The 20,477-nt window shown below is 41.7% G+C and overlaps 1 protein-coding gene across 1 annotated transcript in view; it reads left to right on the top strand.

Annotated features, from left to right (window-relative positions):
* frem2a (FRAS1 related extracellular matrix 2a) overlaps positions 1 to 20,477 on the top strand; it is a 136,693-nt gene that overhangs the window by 103,840 nt on the left and 12,376 nt on the right. Inside the window, exons 11-16 of the mRNA XM_036595057.1 lie at positions 2,547 to 2,729; positions 3,105 to 3,235; positions 5,273 to 5,431; positions 7,233 to 7,536; positions 9,306 to 9,437; positions 14,055 to 14,386. Coding sequence (XP_036450950.1) covers positions 2,547 to 2,729; positions 3,105 to 3,235; positions 5,273 to 5,431; positions 7,233 to 7,536; positions 9,306 to 9,437; positions 14,055 to 14,386 — 1,241 coding nt within the window. The remainder of the gene's footprint in view (positions 1 to 2,546; positions 2,730 to 3,104; positions 3,236 to 5,272; positions 5,432 to 7,232; positions 7,537 to 9,305; positions 9,438 to 14,054; positions 14,387 to 20,477) is intronic.

Genomic DNA, 20,477 nt, shown 5'->3' with positions numbered 1-20,477 from the left:
ATCAGTGAAATCATAAACTCACACTTTACCATAACGGTGCAGGAGTGGAAGTGGAGACGGAATATGAGTGATATGATGACGACATTAGATCTCACAGAACCTGGTTATACAGCATCGCATTACAAATCCACTGTTATCTATCAGTGACGATCACTGTGATCTGCAAATACACATCCAAATCAACATATCAGAGCAGGGAAACACATCCAGGCTTTAGGAATAACAAACCCTGTAATAATGCAGCGTGACTCATCGTGACGATCACTGCTCGAAAAGAAAAGATGCACGACGATCCTTCATCTGGGAAAACTCGTCAAAAACTTTTCTCTCAAAGTCCAACAACCCCTGAATGAATTCAAGTGAATACGTCTGGACGTATGTAAATGGCTGCTCTCAGCATGGGGCCAACATGATCGGCCCCACAGCTGGTTATTGAAAGCGTGTTGAACAAGCGCAGAGTGTTGTTTAACTGCTCACTTGGTCAGATGAACACTGATGGGCCCCACGCTCACCAAACCAAGACTGCTAGGAGAAATAGGTCGCCTACTGGCATTTACACAACAGGTACAGGAAGATATTTGGAATGTGTCGGACAGACCTACCACTGTCGTATGTAATAACAATGTTAGTTACGAATAAAAAATATATATGTTAGTTGTTATACTGAATTATCGATCATGTCGTCACTGCTCCACAGAGACATGTGGTGTGGCCAGGCCCCACCGGCCCCTAATGTAGACACGCCGCTGTTGATTAGAGCTGACAACACAACATGGGGGTAAAATGTCCAGGATATGTCACGATATCTAAGATAGTACTGCCACAAATGTTTACCTGATATTTATCCAGTTATTCTCCAGGGTATATTTTGGTTTTTCCATCTGAATTCATGCCCAAAACCGGAGGCAAATTATTCAGTAACTGTATGAATCAGATGTGAAGTGCTGCTGTTTTTTTTGTAAAAGCTCCCCTCAAATTAACAGAAAATGTGTTTTGTAAACATAATGTCATATTCTCACAATTTAGTGCTGAAAGCCAAAAATCTTAGACACTCTTTTTCTTACAGTGCAGATCACTGAAGAGACGGCATCTGTTTATAGTTTGTAGCTCAGATTTGTGGAAAAATGGGTCGACTTTCAGTAGAAAAAAAAAATGTGAGTTCAGCTTCTTTTATTATAAGGGGTTAAAATTACATCACCCATCTATTTGACTGGAAAGAAGACAGTGACAGCTCTCATACGACCCCCACCTTTAGAATGTAGCTTATGAAATATAAAAGTTATAAAGTAAAGAATATGACAAAGTGTGTTTTGGAACCACCGGTGCAGTTAAAGAGGTTATCTAATATCATTTTCATGTAAATATGTCTGCAGAAAATGGCCATTAAATTGAAACATTGACAAAATTTTATTGAAAAGTTGGATGTTACCAAACTTTTGATGGGCAGTCAAGAAGATGGCAACACTTTACTGTAGGGTGCTGTTCATAAGGCGACATGACACCTACAAAAGATTGTCATTACAACTGAAATAACCCTATATAACAGTTTAAAAATGCTTATTACAACAGACGTCATCTGTCATAAAGCTACTTTAGCTGACTTTGATCAAAATTGGCAAATGTAACCTTTATAGCGAATGACGCTTATTGGAACAAGCATTTATAAACAGTTACGTAGGGTCATGTCAGTTGTCATGATAAGCTTATGTAGGTGTCATGTTGCCTTATGAACAGCACCCTACAGTAAAGTATTACCGAAAAATTTTTCAGTAAGTGCACATTTGCACGTATTACCACCTGGAAGGACTTTTATTTCTGCATAGTCAACATCATCATCATCATTAACCGCTTAGTCCAGACAGGGTCACAGTAGCAGTTGGGAGAGCAGAGAATCCCAGACGACCCTGTCCCCCGCACCTTCCTCCAGCTCATTCCCGGGGACCCCAAGCCGATCCCTGGCCAGCTTGGAGGTATAAGCACATCTGGGGTCTCATCCCAGTAGGCCGTGCCTGGTACACCCCCACCGGGAGGTGTCCAGCAGGCATCCGGATTAGATGCCCGAACCACCACAAGTGGGTCTTCTCAATGTGGAGGAGTAGCGGCTCTACTCTGAGCTCCTCCCGGATGACCGAGCTCCTCCCCCTGTCATGTAGAGTGCAGCCCACCACCCTGCGGAGAAACCTCATTTCTGCCGCTTGTATTCGCGATCTCATTCTTTCAGTCATTACCCACAGCTCCTGACCACAGGTGAGGGTCGGGTTGTAGGCCGACCGACCACTACAGTCCGGTACCATGACCACATAACAGCTGCCGCCTGTCTCAGCCTGCGGCCGATCTCACCATCCCTCTTCCCATCACTCGTCAACAAGACCCCGAGATACTTAAACCCCTCCACCTGGGGCAGCTCCTCTCCCCTTACCTGGAGTGGGCATGCCATCCTGCATAGTGCTTGGTTTTATTTTAATGTAATTTAATGCATTTACACAAAACTGATGCACACAGTGTAAACAGGGACTTATTAACTCTCACTCTGTTCTTCTTTTCAGAACCGATCATAAAATTCGCCGAGGTGAAGTTCAGTGTAAGTGAGCCGAAGGAGTCGGGTCAGGTCAGCGTGGTGAGGATCCCCGTGCGGCGAGTGGGAGACCCCTCGATGGTGTCTGTGGTGAGAGTCCACACTAAAGACGGCTCCGCTGTATCTGGAGAGGACTACCATCCCATCTCTCAGGGTGAGGACCCTCACAGAACAGAGTGCAGTGCAGATGCTCAGCGTTCTTCAGTTTTATATGTAGTTGGACTAAGAAATTGCTAGAGCTTTAAAGCTGAGCATTTCTAAAGGGTCTTTGAACCCAAATGGATTTTACTTATTCATGTTTCTTCTATTGTACATTTGATATTACATTCATACCCACAGTGAAGCAATAATGCATCGAATTTACTTGATTTAATGTGTCCACAATTTCCACATGAATGAAATATGCTACAATACTTTATGAGTTTAATTGCTTTTGGAAATAACTGTAATATTATATATTTAAGTAAAGTCAGTGCAGTTTAAACACTAAGACATATACCGATTGTGGCGTATGTGTGTATGCTTACAGACGTTGAATTTAAGGAGGGTGAAAGGGAGCATGTTGTGGAGGTCGAGGTTCTGTTCGATGGAGTTAGAGAGATGAGAGAGGCGTTCACTGTCCACCTCAAACCTGACGAGAACATGGTGGCCGAGACCCAGGTACAGTAGCCTTTCTGTTTTATGTTAATGAAACTCGTTGCTTATCTTGTACAGGGGTATTCAGCTAAAACCTAAGAAGGTCCTGTTACATCTTCTTGCTTACGAAGGTCTGGACAGATATAAACATAAGTGAAAAGTGACAACACCCAACTTTAAATGCATTACCATTAATGATTAGCCCAGCTAATACAATAAAATAAGGCACAAATCATATCAGATCAAATATATTTTGAGAAACCGTTTTATTTTAAACATACTTTCATTTTAAAACTGCATGGCCATTGTCCAAAAAGGCAGAAAATATATTTGAAAGAAAAAATTTAAATATTTTTTTAAACATTTCTCTATAGAATACATAAGATATAATACAATAAATTAATTAAAAATAAAAATCAATTTCATTTTATGCTCTTGCGCTGTCAGGCAATGTATCAGAACTGAATTTAGTCTGTAGGTTAATTCTAAGTGATTGTTTAGTTTCACAGTGGTGCTGATGCTTAACTTTTCCACTGCTGACTGGCGGCCCACGCTCTGATAAAACATGACAGTTTTACATACATACATAATCTAAACCGCTTATCCTTCTGGGTCGCGGTGGGGTGCTGGAGCCTATCCCAGCCGTCATTGGGCAGAAGGCAGGATACACCCTGGACAGATCGCCAGTCCATCGCAGGGCAGACAGACAGACATACACATTCACACCTAGGGTCAATTCAGCATGTCCAATCAGCCTGACTGCATGTTTTTGGACTGTGGGAGGAAACCGGAGTACCCGGAGGAAACCCACGCAGACACGGGGAGAACAGGCAAACTCCACACAGAAATGACCCTGGTCACCGAACCCAGGCCATTCTTGCTGTGAGGCAACAGCGCTACCCACTGCACCACCGTGCCGCCCACATGACAGTTTTGAACTTGAAAAATACAGTTTTCTGTTCTTTTTTTTTAAAGCCATGTTGATGTTTCACTACTCAGACCATAAAGAATAAATTACATGAAGTTGTTTATATAAATGTATGTTGTTGGATAAACTGCAACACAAGACCGCACCTCTGAATACATCACTTAATTCTGACGACACAATCTGACTGGTTGTATCTGGTGTTGTTTTTATTTTTCACCACACCTGTTTCATTCCACTGACCACCGGTTGCTAAGTAACAATGGCCACTTTACTTTAGCCAGTTTCTTCTTTTATTCGGAAAAGAAATTTGTGTTTTATCACTGGTTACATCATCACAAATAACGAATCACAGTGATACTATCCACTATAACATCATCCCACTAGTGTTTTTAAGCACCTGTATATTGTATACCTGTATAATTTTAGCTCCTTGGTTATTCTTTGTTACTGTTTTTAAAATAAATGGTTGTATTTGGTACTTCTTAAATCAGAAGTGTTTGAATTGTGTTTCTCGATTTCCTTCCGCTGGAAAGAAAAACAGTAAAGATCAACTTAATATCTCTGTAGTTCCTCCTAGAAAACAACGAGACAAGATGGGCTTTTGCTCAAATCTCTTGCTGCTCAGATATTTCAGCTCTTGAGTTTTAGAGATCACAATAAAATAACACATGGTGCTCAGATTTGCCGAGATAATAACATTCACGTTTATGTGCAACTGAGCTAAAAGCATGAACTGAACCATTTCTTATCCAAGACTAAGAGCCTTCTCAGTTTTGATGCTATGAATAACTATTATCATTTTTGTCTGGTCCAGAAGTAGCTCGTGTTTCCTTTGTGTGTGAAATGCTGTTTCTCTTAAGGAGTTTTAGGAGAATCACCAATTCTTCAGAGCCAAAGATCCACATTTCAGCAATAAAACTTCTGCTTATTGCTCCCTGTAGCCTGTTACAGTGACTTCTGTTCACCAGCAGTGGTCCGTAGGTTGGAAAAGCATGTGTTCATTCAGTAGTTAGTAGTAGTCTGTTAGTTGTTTTTGCACATAGATTTACTTGGGACTGTTTGGTCTGCTGGGGAGAGCTGACCAATAGAAGATAGAACTGCAGTGGTTTATGACTCCTTCCTTTTATTGGCAGGTCACCAAAGCCATAGTGTACATTGAGGAAACCAACAGTATGGCCGACGTCACGTTCCCATCACTGCCACACGTTGTGTCTCTGCTGCACTATGATGATGTCACAAGGACTAAGGCCAACGCACACCCATCTGCAGGGTATCCAGTCGTGTGTGTAACGGTATGTCTGTATCCTCAGATTGACTGTCCATCATTCATACAGGGAACAGGTTTAAACTATATCTATAATTTCCACAATGAAATGAAAAATCATAGTTATTGTCACATCACATTTACACAGGTGCGAAGGTGAGTGGTGCGTAGCCCCCTCATAGAAATTAAATACAAAAAAATATATAAGAAATATATTAATGTGTATATTGTGTATATGTGTATATATTGAGAGTCTAATGTGTGTGTGTATATATATATATATACACACTATACTCTAAATATATACATATATACACAATATACACATTAATATGCACCACTATTGCACTATATCCAATGTAATTATGTACAGTTTTACACATTTCCATGTAAGCAATTAGTGAGTCTCATGTAGATAAACGAGACGCAGGATACACCGGGGATAGAATACTGATATGTACATATCCCAATTATGCAAGATATGAATAGAAGATGTGCAAGATGACCATCTATATGTATGGGAGGTAAATCCAGCCAAAAAAGAAATTAAAATTAAAACAATAAAATGTAAATGCAAACCTCTTTTTGCCATTTCTTTTTCCAATCATCTGCGCAAATATCCTGGCAAAATTGAAAATGAAATGAAATACCTACATTTGCAATTTCATTTTTCACATGAGCACGAGCCATTTTTAAATAAAAATACATTTAAAACAGTTATTTGTCATTTCATTTTAGTCATTATTCTGGTATTTCATGGCCAAATCTAACATGGAAAAGCTAATAAAGAAAAGAAAATACAAGCTTCACTTCGGCTTTTCTTCATGAAATGCAGCATACGTGTCAAAACTAAAATCAAAATGCAGTGTTTACGTTTTTATTTCTGTTTCATAGCGATAGGCTGCATATCTGACAAAATGAAAATGCAAAATGGATAAATCAACAGCAAAGTGACGCATTATGTGAAAAATGAAATTGCAAATGTAGGTATTTCATTTCATTTTCAATTTTGGCAATTTTGGTCTTTTTTGGCCGGATTTTCCTCCCATACTTTATGTGCAAGAGATTTGCTAGACTGAAGTTACAGTGAGATCACAGTGAGTCTGTTGGGAACGGTTTGTGTGTATAATTGTTTACTTTAATTATTGTTCATTCATTAAAAATCCTGTTTAGTCCCAGGCCAGGAAACCCATCCTACCATACCTGATCAAACCAGAGAACATTAAGTGCAGTATGTTTTCAGTAAAAGCTTTCAGTGACCATTCACCAAGGTTTTTAGAAACACAGGCTTTTTAAAAGTGTCCTTGAAGCACAAAGGAACAGACCAACGCTGGCCCTTGTAGTACCAATGCACAGCCATAAAATGTTCCTGAATAAGGGTCCTTGTATAAAAATCTCACAGTTAGAATGAAAAAAAGAGCAAAATAAAATCACGCAGTTCGTCATCTGAGGCGCTCTTCAGGCCTAAGGTTTAGAGTAGCCCCTTTTGTGGGGCGACTCGTTAGCAGTTTGGGTGCTTACTTCTTCAGCGTGAACAAAGAAGGTTAGAGCTTATGTGCTTGGGCCCTGACCAGGTTGTGTAGCTTAATAGGAGTGCAGAGTGGACAGGTGAATTGATTACCAGCCAGGCACAAGGGAAATGCAATAAACCCACTCACTTTGCGTAAGTGCATTACAGAGAATCGATAGTTACAGCACTCCAGAAGCCTCGTGTGTGCGCCTGTGCCTGTGATGTATTTATGCGTTTATGTGTGTCGAGAGAATTTGCTCAAGGACCGTTCTGCATCTCTGTCTGGGAAAATAAACTTCTCTTGCTTTTGTTTCTCCAGGCCTGCAACCCCAAATACCCAGAATATGACAAAACAGGCTCGATATGTTTGAGCGAGCGCATCAACGACACACTCACTCGTTACCGCTGGCTGGTCAGCGCCCCCAGCACACCAGACGGAGTGACCAGCCCCATGAGGGAGGTGGACTTCGACACTTTCTTCACCTCCTCCAAAATGATCACCCTGGACTCCATCTACTTCCAGGCCGGATCACGGGTGCAGTGCGCTGCCCGCGCCGTCAACTCCAACGGAGACGAGGGACTGGAGCTCAGCAGCCCCATCACGTCCGTCAGCACAGAAGAGGGTCAGGATGCTGTTAACATGCAAAATTGCCAGGATGTAATACAGTATAGCAGTGGTTATCAACAGTAGCCCCAGGACAACAGCCTAACTATCACTGCACAAAGCACAAAAGCGTGCACACATACGCACTTGTCTCAAAATGAATAGTGCTGTTCGTTAGGCTCTAAATGCTTAATTTGTCACAGTGCAAAACCTGTATAAATCTTAAAACTATCCCTGGAGGGCAGGCACAGTTCTGTTGCATCCATAAATTCATAAAAGGGCTTTTAAACCCATCAGCCTGATCACAGAGTTGTTGTTTCTCCAACTCCTCGAACTTCTTAGGCTTCTGCTTTCAGTTTACATCACAGGACAGCACCGGCAGGTCTGTATGGCTTCAGAATGCTCAGAAATATTAGTTTAAATTTCACAGCATGTGAGACTGAAAGGTAGATCCAAGTCTGACAATTATTCATGGAATTCAGCAACTTCCCTCTGGCTTCTGTTATACGTTTGTTTTAAGGCTCTGGGTTTTCAGATTTTTCTGTCCATGGTAATCGACCATACGTTACATCAGATAGAGATTAGATTAAAAAGACATTGGAATATTCCTTCAGTATATCCAAGGGCTGCATGATAAGAACAAGAACGCATTGCATGCCTTGAGACGGCTAAATTTGGTTTGTGTGGTGTTGATGTGTTTGTTACTCAGTGATCTGGTTGACCCACCACATTATTGTTTATTAAATCAATGCAGCCATAATAATTTATGTAAAAATACCAGATGTTTAAAATATCACAAGTGTCCAGTGTAGGATTCTCCTGTAGCAGCTGTAGCCAGTCAGCAGCCTGTCCATGTTGTCCAACCTCACACATACAAACACACACACACACACACTAACAGCAGGCCATGTAGGAGGAGAACAGAGTGAAGGACACAGCACCTCCACACTTTTACTCCCCGCAGGTTCAGCCCAACACCACATGTGTAGTATAAATGTGTGGGGGGTGAACAGAGTGAAGACACTGAAAATGGGTTATTTCATATGTTCTTCACAGAAAATGAGCAAAGACCAAGAATCTGAGGCTGAAATAATAATAAATCATATTTTATTTACCATTTTATATATATTTGTTAAGTCAGGTGAGTCATAAACACAGTACACTCCCCAGAAAGATCTAAGATTTGATCAGAATGCACACAGCAAGAAATAAAAAAATCTATAAATTCTCATTTGAAAATGTCAACCTTCTGAAATATCAGTAGTGCAAAGGCCAGCAACGATTAACAAACAGTATAATGTGAAGCCCTATTAAAAGAAAATTAGTTTCTCCTTATTTTCTTATTTCAGTTCGGTTTCCTACTTCTATCATACTGCTAAGATTTGAGTGCATAAGATTTGTAATGCAGCTATGGCACTGCATTCACAGCAACACCAATCAAATCAAGGATTAGTGTGAAAACACCCAGAGCACTCGTCAAGAACATCTGAGAATTGATCAGAATCTGTACAGCGCAGAATTAAAAACAATCTGGGGTTTGTTAGAGTGCTCATTTGCATATTTTCAGCCTTGCACAATGTCAGCAGCACAAAGAACAAAGCAGCGATGGCAACAGACTCACGACAACACGTAACAAACCGAAGATTTGTTGTTTTGGAGCTGCAGAGCGTCTTCCCCAGACTGCTTGTCATGCGGATGTGGGTTACACACTGTGACTTCAAGATGGCTCGAGGTGATAATAATTCTGAATTAGCCAGCTAATGACGTTTTTTTGATATTCCTTGGCAGGAATGTGCCAACCTCGTAAAGTGGGCACAGTGGGCGCCGAGCCGTTCTCTGCCAAGCTCCGCTACACTGGCGCAGAAGACCCGGAACATGCCAACCTCATCAAGCTTAGTGTCACCATGCCCCACATAGACGGTGAGCAAATAATACCCTGCGTGTCTGTCTGCCTGCCACCATTCATCCTCTACACAGCTTTGTTCTCCAAGCTGCACGCCAGCTAACGTTCTCCACATATCCCACAGGAATGCGTTGGTTGTCGAGGTTAATACCACCGATCAGGTATAACATCATGACCACCTCCTTGTTTCTACGCTCGTTGTCCATTTTATCAGCTCCACTTACTATATAGGTGCACTTTGTAGTTCTACAGTTACAGACTGTAGTCCATCTGTTTCTCTGATACTTTGTTAGCCCCCTTTTACCCTGTTCTTCAGTGGTCAGGACCCCCATGGACCCTCACAGAGCAGGTACTATTTGGGTGGTGGATCATTCTAAGCACTGTGGTAACACGTGTGTGTTGTGCTGGTCTGAGTGGATCAGACACAGCAGTGCTGCTGGAGTTTTAAACACTGTGTCCACTCACTGTCCACTCTATTAGACACCCCTACCTTGTCAGTCCAGCTTGTAGATGTAAAGTCAGAGACGATAGCTCATCTGCTGCTGCACGGTTTGTGTTGGTCATCCTCTAGTCCTTCATCATTGGTCACAGGACACTGCCCACAGGACGCTGTTGCCTGGATATATTTGGTTGGTGGACTATTCTCAGTCCAGCAGTGACACTGAGGTGTTTAACAACTCCAGCAGCACTGCTGTGTCTGATCCACTCAGACCAGCACAAGACACACTAACAGACCACCACCACGTCAGTGTTACTGCAGTGCTGAGAATGATCCACCACCCACATAGTACCTGCTCTGTGAGGGTCCATGGTGGTCCTGACCACTGAAGAACAGGGTAAAAGGGGGCTAACAAAGTATGCAGAGAAACAGATAGACTACAGTCTGTAACTGTAAAATGAGCGTAGAAACAAGGAGGTGGTCATGATGTTATGTCTGACCGGTGTATGTTACAAGCCAAAGAAAATACCTTTCACAGAGTTTCTGTAGAGATGATTCGAAGACAACAGAGAAATTTGCAAGTCACCTTGTCATAATCAATGCAACATCTGCTACTTTTGCGCAGGCTGGAATGTAGGCCACAAGCGAGACTGGGCCTAAAAATAGCGAGGATAATTCTACTTTACTGCACCTCTCTACTTTACAGCTGTTCATTATCTTGTAATACCATGGCAACCAGCAACACCTCCATTTGTATGCGAGATATAAGCATTCAGATCTCAGTATAGATCTACCTGTGGGGAGAGCTTTTAGAGGGCCGTTAAGATTATTCTTCTCCGCAGAGCTGTAAAGGATCATGCAGGAAAAATGTATTTGGTCATAGTTTTGTTTTGTCTTGATCCCATTAAAGTGATCTGCCTAGTTAGTAGATAGTGCTGAGACTAAAGCTCATCTGTTTTCATGCACGGTTTATGTTAATCATCCTCTGTTCCTTCATCAGTGTTCAGTTTATGACCACAGAACCACTGCTGGGTGTATATTTTTGGTTGGCAGGCTGTTCTCAACCAGCGAGACAGGGACACAGCAACGCTCCTGCACTTGATACACTCGTTTCACTGCTGTGCTGTAAATGGTCTACCATGTAGCGGTCCATCGAATAATATCTGGTCAGCAGTGGTTGTGTGACCCTTTCCATTGATGTACAGGGTAGAGAGAGGCTGATAAATTGCGCAGACACAGATGGGCTACTGTCAGTCATTTTATACCTACTATAAAGTGCATCTACAGTACTGTGCAGTAGTTTTAGGCACCTAAATAAACTGTATAAAACCATTTATCTGGGCAGTAACAATTTTTTGCTTGCAAATGCACTGCATAACATTAGAATATGTCGCTGTTGTCGGAAGAAAACCTCCTATCTCCATTTTTGTCATTTTTCTGTTTTTGACATCATTTAAAATAGCATGTTGTCCTTTACATTGTATATAAACTTCATGATGAATGGACCAAGAGAAACGGCCCAAAATGACTTGGAAAAAATTCCGGTTCCATTGACTTACATTAAAAGTAAAGTAGGTTTTTCCTTCTCCTGTAAAGTTTCCATTTTGGAGATACGAGGTTTTGTTCTGACAACAGCGATATGCAAACAAACAATACTGCAGTAAAAGTCATGAGAAATACATGTTTCCAAAAAAGTAGTTGATATTTTTCTGAGCTGGTTCAAGGGGTCGGCAACATGTGGTTCCGGAGCCGCATGCGTCTCTTTTACTGTCCTGTTGTGGCTCCACAGTTGAATCAGATTTGTAGGTAAAAATAAAATAATCCTCCTTTACAGTAAAATAAAGCTCTGCTGATCGTTCAACACAGTTTAACAATAAACGGTATTAAACTCTGGAGTTAATGTAGAACTGCTGATTCACCCTTTAACCCTGAAGATCAGCGCAGACTGCTGGTCACCATAGCTACACAGACAACAGTCTCGACTAGTAACATTAGCTAACGAAACTGCAAAGAGACAGTTACATTCTGCCACCTCAGGCACCATTTAAGGTGGAATGGGAAAATCTGAACAAGATGTTGGTAAATGAGAAGCGACTTCAGCCTCGTAAACATCCAAACGTTGAGAGACATTTTACAAGAAACTGTTCTACTTTTGTGGAAAAGTTTCCTGCCAGAGATGCAAGAAAAGCAGCTATAGCTGAGCTAAAGCTTAAAGCAGAGCAAAGTAAGTCTGTGTTTTTTTTTTATATTAAGTTACATTTTTAGCCTGTACTAGAACATCAGCACATATTGAGACATATTTACAGCCAAGATGGTAAAATGGATATAAAATTTTGCAGCTCCCACGGTGGTTTAATTTTTGTTGAAAGGACAAAATGGCTCTTCTTAACATTTGGGTTGCTGACCTCTAAGCTAGTTTGGTTCCAGATTGCTCCTTGATGCCCCCAGCTATCACAATGATTTGTTAAATTTCATTAACAGCAAACCTTATTTAGCATACAGAAATCAAACCAGGTATTCAGTGGTAACTACAAATAATACTAGGCAAATTTTTAAATGGTGCAAAAACACATTGATGTACATAAAAGAACTGCTCATGGTATTAATGTTATTTGTATTTATTCTGAGCAAAAAATGTGACCTCCCAGATAAATTGTCTTCATTTATCTCAAGCCTAAAGCTTTTACAGAGTGCTGTCTATGGTACGTGTGCCTCATAAAATGGCCAGTGAATGAAGAGATAAGTTAGGTGTACCTAATAAACAAAGGTGAGTAATTCAGATCCAGAAAGTGAAAGTCCTCCCCAGGCTTAGTTAGTTCAGACTAGGAGCTAGGAGTGTCTAGGCCAGGGGTGCACAACTCCAGTCCTGGAGGGCCGGTGTCCAGCACAGTTTGGTGGTTTCCATGCACTTAGACACCCACTAAACCTGGCAATTGAGAGATGAGTGTAATCAGGCGTGTGTGAGTAGGTAAATCACCAAACTGTGCTGGCCACCAGCCCTCCAGGCCCGGAGTTGTGTACCCCTGGACTAGACAGTCGTAGCTCCTAGTTTGAACTAACTAGAGAAGCCAGGCAGTTTTTACTTTCTGAAACTGTGCTACTCACTTCTGCTAATGAAGTGGCAACTTAGGCCCAATCCTATTTCTTCTTTTTACCCCTACCCCTTGCTTTCGAGTGTCATCCTAACCTCTTGGAACTGAGTTATAAGGGGCAGGGGTTGAAATCTTCCCTATGAAATTGGACCCTCAAATAAAAAGAGCATCACTTCATTAACAGCTACCAGCGCTGCTCTGTAGGCAACCCTGCCTGTCTGCAGTGACAGCAGAGGAGGGTAAAGTTCAGCTCCTCACTGCTGGGCTTTAGTTACATTTAGGGCATCATATGCCTTCAAAGAGGGGGGCGATTATTTATTATCGCCCACCGCTAATTCTTCAGTGATATGAAGCTGAAGTCAGATATTCACCAGCTTCTTGTTCGAATTTTCCCGTTCCACCTTAAATAGACCAGCAGTTACATTCTGACGCTTCAGGCATCAGAACTGCTGGACTATTTAAGGTGGAACGGGAAAGTTAGCTAGCTAGCTACAGAGACATTAGCATGCTATTGGCAATTTTTTATGCTTGTTATGAAGAAAACGACCAAAATACACTGAAACGTCATTAAACTAAGATAATACAGTGGTTATCATAATTTTTTAACGAAGAAAATACTTACGTTTGTGGGTTTCTTTGGTCTCTTGTTCAGCCATCTTCCCGGTTTTTCCTTTTTTTCTCATATCTCTCTGTTTGGAGTCTCTGAAAAACCTCAGTTTAGGGGATTATGTAGCCCCAACACTTCACCCTCCCCCTCTATCTCAACAAGAATCGGGACACCCTACCCCTAGACGTGAACACGCAACACAGAGGGCTAAGGGCTGAGTGGGAGGGGTGAGGGGTGAAATGGGATTGGGCCTAAATGTTCATTCAGTAAGTGGGATTTACAATCATAGATCAGTGGTTCTCAGTCACAGTCCTGGGAACCTTATGCATTACTTTTCCTGATGCAGCACGTCTGATTTCACAGGTTTATCAAGACCTTTGCAGGTTAAGTAAAGTGTGTTAAAATAGGTCTGAGTCAAAGCCGCTGTACACAGTCATAAATATACACAGACTATGCTGTTTATAGCACTGATTCTGTCTGCATCCCTCTGCATTAGGCATGCTCCCTGTGGTCTCCACTCGCCCTCTGTCCAACTTCGAGCTGACCCTGAGCCCTGACGGGAGCCGCGTGGGCAACCACCGCTGCTCTAACTTGCTAGACTTTAACGAGGTGTCCACCCGCCATGGCTTCCTGACCAAAGCCACCCGTAACATGGAGAGCGTAGGAGAGAACTCACCGTACCAGTACAGCGCCTCCCTCAGGGGCCAGAGCACCCTGCGCTTCTACAGGAACCTGAACCTGGAGGCGTGTCTGTGGGAGTTTGTTACTTATTATGACATGTCAGAGCTGCTCTCCGACTGCGGGGGCACCATCGGCACAGATGGTCAGGTAAGAACTTTTACAGTTTTTAAGAGTTAAAGTTATGCTGATCCTTTCTTCTGTTAGCGCATGAAAAAGTACCAGTTTTAGTTGGGTTCAAGCAACATTGGGGCCTCATTCACAATATCTAAGTTTTTTCTTAAATTTGATTTTGAGAAAAGTCCTAAGAAAAAGTCTGGGTCGGATTCATGACGTGTTCTTAAACCGCAGAATCGTTCGCATCTTTGCTTTTTGAGTGATCGTAGGTTCTGTACTTACCTAAGAACAAATCCCAAATAAAAAAATCTTCGTGAAAACTGCGTAAGTGGGTGTTAAGAAGAAATTTCCAGAAGCCCGCAATTTGCGGACAAAAAGGTAGGCAACTTCTAGCCTTTATAACTACAGAGCTGTTTAAGTTACAGACATGATAAACATATCAGACCATTCTGCAGAACCGGCCCTAAGTAGCTAGAGTGACGTCATCAAGCTGTGATGTCATCGAGTTGTGACGTCAGCATCAGTGAGTAATTCAGCTCGGAAAATCCTGACAGTATTGCTCTGCTTTTTGCCTTTATATTCCAACAAAGGGTTAAAACAGTGCCTTGATTCATACATCAGATCACTCATGAGACTCTGCTTCACCATCTAGAGTGATTTCATCCACCTGTGACCATCCATCAGCCAGCAATCCAGCTCCAAATTCACCCAAACCCCACTCGCTACTGTTATATTACATCTCTGCTTTTGGTCTTCATATTATAAACAAAAGGTTAGAAATAGTGACGATTTACACGCCCGAACACTCAGAGGGACCTGCCATCACTAGCCAGAGTGAGAGAAACCAGCTCTAACATCACACAACCCAGAAATACAGCACAAACACACAGCCAGATCACTGTAAAACCTGCTATTAGCTCTCTGCTTCAGCCTTTGGAAACAAAAGGGTTAAGAACGGTTGGTGAATGAGGCAAACCACACATGAGGTTTATGTGTAAAATGTGATCTACACATATATATGGAGACGTAAGGCAGGTGTACACAGACGAGTGTTGCCACAATATTGCTAACGCAGATAAGCATTATGAGAGAGTCATTGTTCGAGTTAAAACTGGTCTTAGATCAGTCTGTGATGGGCGATTGAGCCCATTAGTGAGAGAAGCTTACAACGGTTTTGCTGGTGTCAGAAATTTTTGACCATAACCTCAAAACGTGGCTGCTACAACACGTTTAAAGGCCGACCATCAGGAGAATAGAATGGGTTGATGCCCAGCTCACACCAATTGATAGATGGTCCAATGTAGAACATCATTAGAGAATCCTTACTGTGTAATTTAGCATGCAGTACACATGGATGTTAATGTTGTAGCACGTCTGCCATAAAATCTCACCAAGATTTGATTGCCATTATCTAGTACAGTGTCACATGCAATAAGCTTATAAGAGCTAACAGATTATCTCACAGTTACTGGCAGACAATGATTTGAAATGAGTGTGACAGCTATTTAAATAGACCCCAGTTCTTCTAGCTGTAATGCAGCTGTCCTAGAAGGTTTTTCCTTGAAAGTGACTTTGATGTATGATTGTTTTGCCAGCTCAAAGTGAGGCATGTGAGCCTGTAATCTGTTTTATGTGAAGCTGTTTGACGCAGAATTGAGCAAATGATGATTCTCGTTTTCTGTAATTCCTCTACATCCAGTTGTACGTATTTTCTGGCCACGATTTCAGATCATATTTCATCTTTACTTGCACGTGTCCCTCATGTCGTCTGTTGACGTGTCAACGTTGACTCTGATAACTTCCCCTTGCGCCCTTAGTGGAGCACTTAAAACGGCCATTACTGTGAGCCAGCATAGGGAGAGGCTTTAATCAGTCAATTACCTGCTGTTAGTTATTCATTGAGTTAGACGAGGAGGAGGCTACACAGAAAATAGAAGGCAAGAAAGTTCAGTGGTGTCAAAGAATAAGTAAGGAATCATTTAATGGTGGCCCAGTAGATCCACATACCTAGATGCCACATTGGGTCCAGTCAGGCACGTCAACAGTGCTGCCATTTTAGGGCGGTCAACATCGCTGCTGGACTGCATTCAGTATCATTACAGAGCAGCAGTTTAATTAAGTTACTGTCCAAAATTACACTATTTCAGGAATATTACACTCAGAAAGTGGGATAGGATTATATAACGGACGGAACGCAGTGATCCACACTCATGTCTGTGTGATGTGTATTGTTTGTGTGGTGTTTATGTAGATGTGGCCGTGTGGTTAATGAGGCACAGAGAACCTGTTGATGTGATTGTTTTTCCTCTGGTTTTATTTTAAGCTTATTTCATTTAATAGTCTATTCAGGGGGTCTTAACTTTATGTAGTAGTTATTTATTTACAATAATAGTTAAAGCTTTGTAGCTGGGTAAATTATATCATTCCTTAATCCGTGTAGATATTCATAATAGATTAACGTCAGAACCTTCTTACATGAAGCTGAAGTTAGCTTCAAATTTTCCCGTTCCACCTTAAATGGTGCAGCTTCAGGCACCAGAATGTAACTGCTACACCATTTAAGGTGGAACGGGAAAACTCAAACATAAAGCTGGCGATTAGGAAGCCAACTTTAGCTTCTTACTGTGTTTTGGGGGTTTATTTTATTTTTATGTGTATTAAGATTAGAAGTGATTCACACATTGATGGATTTGCTGATGTGTGCGAGTTTACGTTTGTACTTGCGCTAAACTCGGTTTTAGAAGGTGTCAGAACTGCTGCACCATTTAAGGTGGAACAGGAAAATTCGAACGAGAAGCTGGTGAATATCTGACTGGTGAATATCAGCTTCATATCACTGAAGAATTAGGGGTGGGTGATCATAAATAATTGCCCCCCTCTTTGAAGGCATATGATGCCCTAAACTAAAGCCCAGCAGGGAGGAGCTGAACTTTACCCTCCTCTGCTGTCACTGCAGACTGGCAGGGTCGCCTACAGAGCAGCGCTGGTAGCTGTTAATGAAGTGATGCTCTTTTTATTTGAGGGTCCCATTTTATAGAGGAAGATTTCAACCACTACCCCTTATAACTCAGTTCCAAGGGGCGACACTTGAAAACAAGGGGTAGGGGTAATGTAAGAAATGGGATTGGGCCCAAAACAGCATAATGCTGGTCTGTGCTGTTTATTTGTAGCAGTACATGGTATCGATCGAACGTTTTGACAGAATTTCTCTGCTTGTTTCAGTGATCTATGAGTGAGAAATACTAATGTCAAAATACTTTTGCTTCTGTCTTCACCGGCGATGACTGTGACTTCTAACCTTGCTGGTTTTTTGCCTGGACGCCTTGAAAATCATGATCAATCAGTTCATTCAAGTATTATAATTCCTGATCGTGATGCAACAGAAACTGATAGCCAGGCAAGCTCCAGTTGTGAAGACTCACCTTTGGAATCCGCTGCCCTGTTGGGTTCACTCTCTCTTTCACTGAAAGGGCTCACTTAAACGTCCGTTACGCCCTTTTGGTGTTAGCCGTTCCTCAGTGCACTGGAGTCCTCAGTGCTCAGTCCTCTCCTCCAGAGTGTCTTCAGTTCATTAGCTGAAGAAGATCAGTCTCAGCGGGAACAGAGGGGGGCTTATTCCTGCATCCCGTCAGTATTCCGGTTCCATATGACCCACTCACTCTGCCGTGCTCTCTCAGGATGTGAGCTGCAGGATTATTTCACGGGGATTTTCTTTCCTCTCTTGAGTAATTCCAGGCTAGCAGGTGTTTGGGCCATCCTCATTAGTAGCGGGCCGATTTTCACTGCATGGTACTTTGATTATAATTGACTATGTAAATGAGGAAATGTTTCTTTCAATCAACCCCAGATTATACTTTGAGACAGATAATCCTTTTTTCTGACAAAGCGGAGGCCATTTAATTCTTTTTTTTTTATTTTTTTTTTTAGTCTTGGCCAGACTCCAAAACTAATAGAGGGCTTTTGGTAGCAAAGTGCTGATCACTAGTGCCCTCTAGTGAGGAATCAGAGTCACTTACAGAGACTGTGAAAATATCTGTAGGACCGCAAGCATTTTATTCACGTTATTTGGTCCTTCCTGTTTGATTTATGCAGTATTTTATGCTGGTCTAATTAACATATCCACACTCTGCCCACAGATTCATTATATTGAAAACATAACTTTTTGTGAGGCTGAACAAGCTTGACATTCAACTTAATGAGATTTCGTAGCGCACAAAGGGAAAATGTGGTAGAGTGCGTTATTCATTTCAAATAATATTTATTTTGAATGTGTGTGAAAGATCACAATGTTAGGACACATCAGGTGTAGTTTTTGTTGTGTAGTCAAGCAATAGTGAGCATGTTGGCAGGATTATTAAAGCAATAAGCCACTCGAGGCAGTGGGTTACTGCGATTTTATCACGGGGAAAGGTGTTCTTTGGGTGTTCTTTGGGTGTTCTTTGTCCTAAAACTCCCTTCCCTGAGATAAAATCACAGTAACCCACGGCCTCGAGTGGCTTATTGCTTTAATAAAACGGCGGCCAACATAAAATATATTAAAATGCACAATGTTTTAGATAATTATTTGTTATTATTAATCATAACCGACATAAACAAGTATTCCGGCAAGAAATGTAGATCCTTTAGAGTATGGTATCGTTGCTAAGCAACATTGACCGCTGAATGAGGAGAACAACATTCAGTAAAACCTTTTTCGTATAACAGTGAACATATGATAACACATACATACATACATACATCATCTAAACCGCTTATCCTTCTGAGTCGTGGTGGGGTGCTGGAGCCTATCCCAGCTGTCATTGGGCGGAAGGCAGGATACACCCTGGACAGGTCGCCAGTCCATCGCAGGGCTATGATAACACAGCACTGTTTAATGTAAAAAACTTCAGTTTATAAGCACTTTTTGGTCACCAAATCACCACCGTGAGTCTCCTGCCAGTCTGACGATGCCACTTTTCTCAGGCTGGGGCTGAATCTCAAACAGCTCCCTACTTAATGCACTACATAGGAGTTTAAATACTGACTCCTGCACCCAACAGTGCAAAATCACTACACATGGTCATTTGGGATTTGTCCACATTCACACTCGACAAGCAGTCACTATTCAGCTAGGGAGTACGGAGCCGTTTGGGACTCAGCCTGGGTTTGACGCTACTTTTGACTGAAACACAGACATTTGAAGCGTGTAAGTCATTCAGGTGACATTCTTTAGTCTTTTATATTGCCGTTTTACAGTGAATCATATTGTGAGTGCTTTAATTCAAGCCTGTGATATTAATGTTGGAGTTGTTTAGCATGTTTCCTATCTTTTAGCCTGTTGGCTAGCTGACCAGCCTAGTTCTAGATAAGAAAATAAGTTTCCAGCCCCTCAGTTTAAACAAAAACGGGTTATTACCTCATCAGTACACTCGGTGCTCCTTGCGAGCAGCATGAGAATTAAAGATTAATCCATTAACAGCAGAAGGGATTTTCGTGCTGTGGCTCAGCCAATCAGATTTTAGGACCGGAACTATCCGTTTTATAAATATCCATATATATACATCCTAGTTTTGAGCCACAACTGTGTACAGTACTGTGCAAAAGTCAGAGACCACCTTTCATTTATTTAATTTATAGTCAAAATGATCATTTAGTATAAGTTTTCATTTTCAGACAACATATTTACCAGAAATTTACACAGAAAACTCAACAGAATGTTGATTTTGCAGTATTTAGTATGTCCACCCTTCGCTTTGATTCCAGCTCCCATTCTTTTTACATCTCCAAAGTTCGGTGTTAGAAGTTTGCTGTATTTTCTGCCGCTTGCGGTCGAAGTAATCCCAAACTCATTCAGTAATGCTGAGGTTTGGACTCTGAGGTGGCCAGTCCACTGTTCTGACATCACCAGCAGCTTCCCTTTTGTCTGTTTTCCTTTCTCGGTAACGGCCTCCTTCACGTTTTAAACCCATATGACTGAGTTGTCTTCTCACAGTGGGAGGATGGACAGAAACACTTGTGGATTTGTTCAGATCTGCAGCTCAGAGTGGAGCTTAGTTTTTCCCTCTCTCTCAAAGATGAAAGCTTTAAGCACTGTTTATCTAACTGGACTCCCAAAAAAGACAAACAGCTTCAGATGATTCAAAAC

Source organism: Colossoma macropomum, unplaced genomic scaffold (assembly GCF_904425465.1).
Source record: "Colossoma macropomum unplaced genomic scaffold, Colossoma_macropomum, whole genome shotgun sequence".
Taxonomy (NCBI): Eukaryota; Metazoa; Chordata; class Actinopteri; order Characiformes; family Serrasalmidae; genus Colossoma; species Colossoma macropomum.
This window is presented reverse-complemented; position numbering and strand designations above follow the sequence as displayed.